General features: G+C 61.7%; 1 protein-coding gene across 1 annotated transcript; it reads left to right on the top strand.

Annotated features, from left to right (window-relative positions):
• The first annotated feature begins 848 nt into the window (after nt 1-848).
• CNNM4 (cyclin and CBS domain divalent metal cation transport mediator 4) lies at nt 849-7,325 on the top strand. Its single transcript, XM_042838317.1, has 7 exons — nt 849-2,280; nt 4,048-4,191; nt 4,271-4,414; nt 5,024-5,193; nt 5,333-5,432; nt 6,044-6,219; nt 6,304-7,325. The coding sequence occupies exons 1-7, from the start codon at nt 849-851 to the stop codon at nt 6,496-6,498; spliced, it is 2,361 nt and encodes a 786-aa protein (XP_042694251.1). The 3' UTR covers nt 6,499-7,325.
• Nucleotides 7,326-7,572: the final 247 nt, after the last annotated feature.

The raw sequence follows: 7,572 nt of genomic DNA, 5'->3' as shown, positions 1-7,572 counted from the left end.
TTGGTCGGCTCGCTCCGCCCACCGCGCGATGCCAACGGATGGCTGGCTGCACAGCGTGGCTGTCAGATGGGGGGAGAGGATAATGCGCGCAGGGGGTGAGGGGGCTTGAACTAAAGGACACTTCCGGGATAGAGGTGCGGCTAGATCACAGCGCGGGCCTGGCGCTTCCTGAGCGTCTCGGTTTTCCCAGCGTTCTAGGTCCTGCCTGCGGGTCCTAAGGAGCCTTTTGAATCCTGTCCGTGTGTCATACTGACCTCAAGAGTCCAACCCCGGCGGGTTATGTACTTCCCTCAAGGTCTTGCCCTTAGGTTTTAGTGCCCCCAAAGGGCCTGGGTCCTGCAGCACAGATCCCAGTGCCCGCCTCCAAGGTCCTGCCCCCACCCTGGATCCTGTCCCTTAGGGCTTAGTACCTTTCCCCTCACTAAGTGAGGCAGGTATTATAAATCCTAGTGATCTCACCGCCGCTTTTTGTCCCTCAAACTTAGTTCGCATTGCAGGTCATACTGCCCTCCATCTCTATACCCCGCCCTCCACTCGAGCCTTACGCCCCACATCCAAAGCCCTGCCGCATAGTCCCCACCCGGGCACCCAATGCCCCTCCTTTCCACCTCTATCAATCCTCTTTCTGTGTGCGTTAGCCGCGGCCACAGCCACAACGCACCACCTCCTGGCGGGCCCACGAAACCCCCTCCCCCTTTAAGCCTCGCCATGCCCCTTTTAACACCGACACACCCTCTTAGTAGGCGTGGTCAAAACCGGAAGAGGGGCGTGGCCGCCCGCCGCGGGAAGGGGGCGTGGCCTGGCGGCGGGCTGACGCCACGGGCGCGCGGCGGCCGCGAGCCACCAACATGGCGGCGGGCGGCGGGCGGCGGCGCGGCGGCAGCCGGGGCTTTGGGGCAACCCGCAGCTCAGCAGCGTCGCCGCCTCCGCTCCTCCCTCCCCTCCTCCTCCTCCTCGCCCTTCCCGGAGGCACCGCGGTGTGCGGCGGCGGGGAAAGCGTGATCCTGGGCATGAGGTTGGAGGAGAGCACCAAACCGGCGGCTCCTACGAGAGGCCCGATCCGCGTAACGGAGGGCAGCGAGCTGCTGCTTCGCCTTTACGGCTGGGGGCTGGGACCGGGCACCGGGCAACGCGTGGCTTTCGCCGAGCTCCGCCCGGCCGGCAACGCCTCGACGCCCAACGGGACGTGCCCGGAGCGCTCGCAGGACCTGGTGGTGCAGGGCCTGGTGGGTTCCGAGGCTGCTGGAGGCTCTCAGGACACCTCGGCTCTGCTCCGAGTCCGGGTGCAGCCCCTGCGTAAGGACGAGCAGGCCAAGACTTACGTGCTGTGCACGCAGAGAAAGCCCGGCTTGCCTTGGTTGCCTCACCAAGGAGCCGACGGCCACATCGTGGTGGTGGAGGAGAAGAAATCCCTGCTGCCCCTTTGGCTGCAGGTGATCCTCATCGTGGGGCTGTTGGTGCTGTCGGGGATTTTCAGCGGGCTCAACCTCGGTTTGATGGCGTTGGATCCCATGGAGCTGCGCATCGTGCAGAACTGCGGCACCGACAAGGAGAAACGTTACGCCAAAAAGATCGAACCCATCCGGAGGAAAGGGAATTACCTGCTGTGCTCGCTGCTGCTGGGCAACGTGTTGGTCAACACCACGCTCACCATCCTCCTGGATGACCTCATCGGTTCGGGCATCGGCGCCGTGGTGGCTTCCACCATTGGCATTGTCATCTTTGGGGAGATCGTCCCCCAGGCGCTGTGCTCGCGGCACGGTTTGGCCGTGGGTGCCAACACCATCGTGGTCACCAAATTCTTCATGCTGGTGACGTTTCCTCTCTCCTACCCCATCAGCAAGCTGCTGGATTTCATCCTGGGCCAGGAGATCGGCACCGTGTACAACCGGGAGAAGCTGGTGGAGATGCTGAAGGTGACGGAGCCTTATAATGATTTGGTGAGGGAGGAGCTCAATATGATCCAAGGGGCCCTGGAGCTGCGCACCAAAACGGTGGAGGACGTGATGACCCCGCTGCAGAACTGCTTCATGATCAGCAGCGACGCCATCCTGGACTTCAACACCATGTCTGAGATCATGGAGAGCGGCTTCACCCGCATCCCTGTGTACGAGGAGGAGCGATCCAACATCATGGACATCCTCTACGTGAAAGACCTGGCCTTCGTCGACCCCGACGACTGCACGCCCCTCAAAACCATCACCAAGTTCTACAACCACCCCGTCCACGTTGTTTTCCACGACACCAAGCTGGACGCCATGCTGGAGGAGTTCAAGAAGGGTGAGAGGAGTGGGGGAACGCTGCTGGGCTGCTCCTTGGGGGGCTGCTTTTCCTTATGGCTCCGGCAGCGCGAGGCCAGAAGCAAAACTTGGGCTCTCTGGCAGCTCTCCAGGGCTGCACGGCTTCGTGGGGCTGGCGGGGATGGGGGGGACACAGAGTCCGTGCTGAAGATGGGGCGGCTGTTTCAGTGCCTGTCTCTGTAGGATCTCTCTGTGGCAGCACTGAGGTGGCAGAGCTGTCCCTGCAGAGCACCCTCAGCTCGGCGCTCGCCTCTGGAAACATTGGGAGAGTGTTTACGTGCTCTTCATTTTTAATTACTGGCCCCGGAGGCCTTTGAAATGCTGTTGTGGAGTTGCATGGCTCCTTGCTCGCTTTGGTTCCCTCCTTCAAGCCCTTCCTCGCTCCCCTGGCTTCCCACTGGCCCTTAAAGCCCATGGGGAGGGGCTGAGGCGCTGTGCACCAGCCTGGGACCCCACTGTGCCCGGCAGCCCCACTGCTTCCCCAGCTCCCATTAAGCTCATGGCTGCATCCTGCTGGCAGTGGGGACGTTTAGGGGTGCAGGGCGGTCGCCTGCGCTTCGTGCTGGGATTTAGGGGATCTGGCAGTTCCTCCTGCAGCCAGAGCTCTGCTGCAGCTCGGGACAGGATTTAGCAGATCCAAGCCAGGCTGATCCTTCAGGGTTGGAGTCTGGAGGCTGCACGCTTGGTTCCTGCCTTCTTTCTGCACCCACGATCTCCCTGCGCCCCAAGATATTGTCACGCTCAATGGCAGCTCGGCTCCCCCCTTCCCAAAGCCCAACTGAACGGGAGCAGGGCTGCGTTCTGCCTCCCCATTGCTGGAGCTGGAGCTGGCCCAGCTGCTGGCGCTGGCTTTCCCTCCTACGAATCCTTATTAAAGGATTTGAAGTGCAATCGCTCTGATTACAAAGCCTCGACGGCCCTCACTGCTGTTTGCTGCTGGGTCAGAAATGGGGAGCTGGCAGCCTGGCTGTGTTTGGGATCTGGGTCAGCCCCCAAGTCCTCTCTCCAGGGTTGGAAGCGTTGGAAATCCGCTGAGCAAAAGGATGGAGAGCTGAAAGCAATCGGCCGCGCTCCCGATTGCCCTGCCTGCAGGAATGGTGCCATGGATGTGGCACAAAAGCTGGCGTTGGGGTGACAGATCCTGCAGCAGCACTCGGTGCTTGTCTCCTCTTCCTGCTCCTCTCGGTGTGAGCACAGCACGAGGCTCAGGGCAGGGAGGGGTTGCTTCACCCCTTGGCCTTCGTTAGGTGTGGGGTGCTCCCCTGCCGTCCCCTCTCTCAAAACCCTGCATTGCAGAAGGGGAAGCCCAGGGTTTCACCCGGATCCGGCACTTTTGGGGTGCAGCTTTTGGGATGCGCGGGGATCGTGGGGGGCCTCGAGGGTGTGGGTGGGATCTCTGCCCTTTGCTTTCGTTCCCTCTGCACCCATGGGGAGGAATCGCGTCCTGACTCAGCAGGGCTGGTCCCGTGTGAGTGCAGGTGACACGAGCCAGGTCCTTGCAGATCACATCCCCTTGGCTGCGTCTTTCTGGCTGAGCCCTTCCCTCACAACCGCGGTGCGGTGTCCCCAGTCCTGCGGGTGCCTCTGCCCTTAATTGCTGTCATTAAACAGGGAAGGAGCGCCCAGCCCAGGGCTCGTTTGGATCATAATGTCCTTATTGTCCCTGCGCAGGGAGTGTGGTAGGGTTGAGCCCATGCTGTGAGTTGACCGGAGCGTGTCTGTCTGACGTCCGCCTGTCTGTCCGCAGGGAAATCGCACCTGGCCATCGTGCAGAAGGTGAACAACGAGGGTGAGGGGGATCCCTTCTACGAGGTGCTGGGGCTGGTGACGCTGGAGGACGTCATCGAGGAGATCATCAAGTCGGAGATCCTGGACGAGTCGGATGCTTTTGGTAGGTGTGGGGCTCAGCGCCGCGTCCCCGCAGCGTGCGGGGGAGCTGGGTGCCACCTGCCGCCCTGTCACCCCGATAGCAGCCGATGAAAACCGCAGCAAGAAGCGGACGGGCAACCAGAAGGGCAAGAGGGATTTCTCAGCCTTCAAGGACCCCGTCAATGAGCAGAAGGTGAAGGTTTCCCCGCAGCTGCTGCTGGCTGCTCACCGCTTCCTCTCCACGGGTGAGTTGTTGGGAGTGCTCCGTGTGCCCACGTCGGCTCTGCGCTGCTGCTCCTGGAGCCACGAGGCTTCTGTTCCCTTCTCGTTGCTCTGTAGCTGAGAAATGATAGAGGTTTTGCATTTTTGCCTGCTTGCTGCCGATCTGTCGGGGGGAGCCCTGCTGGCCCCGCAGGAGGGGGAAGTCGGTGCAGCGGCCTCGTCCTGCTAGGAGGATCCCTAGGATGGGGACAGGAAAGGACCAAGGGCGCTGCGTTCCAGCAGGGGCCAGAGATTGGGTGGGAGACCTGGAAGTGAGGGGCTGTGACCATGACACCCTACTCTCTTCCCCTGTATCCCCCAAAATGAGGCTATTTGCCCAGCAGGAAGGCCCTGTCCTGGCACGTGTCACCGTACAGCTGGGGCTGGGGACCTGGGTGCTCTCCTGTGGGGCTGCTGGAGGTGCCAGACCCGGGCGTTTCTGTGGCAGGGAGGTGTTGTGAGGCCCAGCCCTGGATCCAGAGTGCTGCCCCGAGGGGCAGACTGTTCATCTGCATCCCTCAGCACCTCCGTCTGCAGGGCTGGGAGCAGGGGCAGCCCGCAGCTCTGACCCCGTTTTCCCGTCTCACTCTCAGAGGTGACGCTCTTCACACCCAACTTCATCTCTGAGAAGATCCTGCTGAGGCTGCTCAAGTATTCCGACGTCATCCAGGAGCTGAAGTTTGACGAGGAGAACAAGAAGTCCCCGCACCACTTCCTCTACACCAAGAACAAGGCTGCCGACTACTTCATCCTCATCCTGCAGGTACCACGGGCTGGCAGTGTCCCATGGGTTCCATCGGTGTGATGCTGCCCATCACCAAAGCCACGGGCAAGCTCCTTCCACCCACCCCAGTGCCACAGGACGTGTTGTTACGGAGCCTGACGCTGCCTCTCCCTCGCAGGGCAAGGTGGAGGTGGAGGCTGGGAAGGAATGCATGAAGTTTGAAGCAGGAGCCTTCTCCTACTACGGGGTGATGGCCATCAGTCCACCTCCTGTATCGGGTGAGCACCCCAGGGTTCCCCAGCACGTCTCCAGCCCCACCACAGCTCCATCCTGCCCTCTGCCATCGCCCCGGCGCTCTCTCTTCACGTTGTCCTCTGCTTCTGTCATGTTGTCTCTCTGCCTGCCAATCCTCAGCCCTCGGGATATTGTTTGCCAGGCTGAGTTAACTCAGCATTTGGTGTCCTCAGCACCCCAGGGCCATGTCAACGTGGCACTGGTTGTCATTCCCCCAGGGCTGCACGCAGATCCGGGTTCTCCTGGAGGAGGAAAAACGCTCCTACAGGAGGAGAGGCAGTTCCTCAGCCTCTGTTGGGCTTTGGGGGACAGCGCTGAGCTCCTGCTCCCCCTCCTGGTGTCACGAGGGTCCTGTGCTCCCCTCACCCACCCCATTTACTCCCACCTGTGGCTCCAGAGGTGGAGCAGGGGAACCCACCTGCACTGGGGCCGCGTCCAGGTGGCGAGGAGATGCCACCCTCCCTGTGCTTCATGCGGTTCATCCATCACCCTTGCCTTGCTGTCCCCATCGTCCCCCTTTAATTCAGCGGGACAGGGAGCAGCAAAGGGACCGAATAGCTTCTGAGGTGGTTCTGAGCCTGTCCCCATCCCACAGAGACCCGCTCCCCATCCCACGTCAGCGGCCTCAACCGCTCGGCCTCGCTCAGCTGCCACGAACGCTCCGACTCCGTTTCATCCCCGGTTGGTGGCAGCAACAACCAGCTCAGCGCCGTCGCCCCCTACGTGGCCGACTTCAGCGTCCGTGCGCTCACCGACCTGCAGTTCGTTAAGGTGAGGCCGTGTGGGGCTTGGGGGGGACGGGCACCCGTCTGCCGTGCCGTGCCCCTGCCTCACGGCGGCTTTGCTTTGGCGCAGATCACGCGGCAGGAATACCAGAACGGTCTCACCACGTCACGCATGGACAGTTGTCCCCAATCTCCGGACAGCGGCGCTCCCAAAACCGATCTGCAGGAGAAAACAGAGCCGGCAGATGAAACCACCAGCCTGCTGAACGAGAGGAACTGCCTGGGCCGCCGCAGCACCCACGGCCCCATCGAGAACTCCATCTGAGCCGCCCGCGGGCCGGGGATGCGCTGGGAGCCGCACACGGTTCCGATGGGAGCGGCGGAGGAGGGACAGCCCGGCCCGGTGCTGCTGCTGCTCGGGGACGGCAGGACGCAGAGGCGGAGGGCCCCCCGTTGTGGCTGAAGCCTCCGCTCGGTGCAGCTCAGGGAGTTCAGGTCCCGCAGGCCGGGCCTCCTCCTGCCAAAACCAGGCCCAGGCCCACCGCCGCCATCTTCTCCTTCCCTTTCCCTCCTCTTCCCCCCCCCACCCCGAGCCCCGCCATGAATGATGGAAGCGATGCAGAGGAGGGGGTGATGATGTGACTCAGGGAGTGCCGCAGCCCCGGGGTGGGGGCTCGGGGGGGCACACAGCTAGCGACCAAAGGACGGCGAGGGGGCAGCCCCTCCGTTGGGGGTTTCTTTGACCCCCCTCCCCCCCATCACTGGTCCCCACCCCCACAAAGCACAATCCCCCGGTGATCACCGTTAAGTTATTGGGAGAAGGGGAATTAATTGCGTTAATCATGTCGCGACGATCAGGGCCTGGTTCTGCTGCGGGGAGACGCTAGGAATAATAATAATTAATAATAATGAACCACGGTGAAAACCCTTTTTTTTATTAAATCTTCCTCTATGCAAACCCATTTCCCCCCTCCCCCCTCAACCCCCAGCTCAAGAATCTGTATTTATTTTCGCATCAGGTTTGATTTGTATATTTGGGGAAGGGATGCTGGGCCCTGCGCGGCCCCACGCCCCTCCCCTCCGGGTTGTGGAACGGATTATGGAACTTTATTTTATTTTTTGCCGGTTGGTTAATAAAATTCTCTATCTTTGCGTCGGGCTCGGCGACTTCGGGGGTGGGAGGGGGCGGAATGGGGTGCGGCGCCTTTAAATCCCACCGAGCTGTTGTTTACAGCGCCGCGCGGGGGAGGGGGTGGCGGTCGCCGATTGGTTGCGAGGCCTGAGCTAGAGAGCCCGCCGATTGGCTGTGACGAGGAGAACTAGCAAAGCGGCTGGCGATTGGTGGGGAGGGTGAAGAAAGGGGCGGGACGAGTACTGAGTTCCGGTGTTTCCATGGCGA

The sequence above is a fragment of the Centrocercus urophasianus genome, unplaced genomic scaffold (assembly GCF_019232065.1).
Source record: "Centrocercus urophasianus isolate 14NV4802_14NV808 unplaced genomic scaffold, USGS_Curo_1.0 seq_762, whole genome shotgun sequence".
In the NCBI taxonomy this organism is placed as follows: domain Eukaryota; kingdom Metazoa; phylum Chordata; class Aves; order Galliformes; family Phasianidae; genus Centrocercus; species Centrocercus urophasianus.
Note: the sequence above shows the minus strand (reverse complement) of the source record. Positions and strands in the feature narration are given on the sequence as shown.

What these genes read in the sequence shown, in the direction of transcription:
- CNNM4 (XM_042838317.1), top strand. Translation starts at nt 849, where the DNA reads ATGGCGGCGGGCGGCGGGCGGCGGCGCGGCGGCAGCCGGGGCTTTGGG. An exon ending in TCACCGCTTCCTCTCCACGG is followed by an intron (nt 4,415 to 5,023) that starts GTGAGTTGTTGG and finishes TCTCACTCTCAG; the next exon opens with AGGTGACGCTCTTCACACCC. An exon ending in CCGACCTGCAGTTCGTTAAG is followed by an intron (nt 6,220 to 6,303) that starts GTGAGGCCGTGT and finishes GCTTTGGCGCAG; the next exon opens with ATCACGCGGCAGGAATACCA.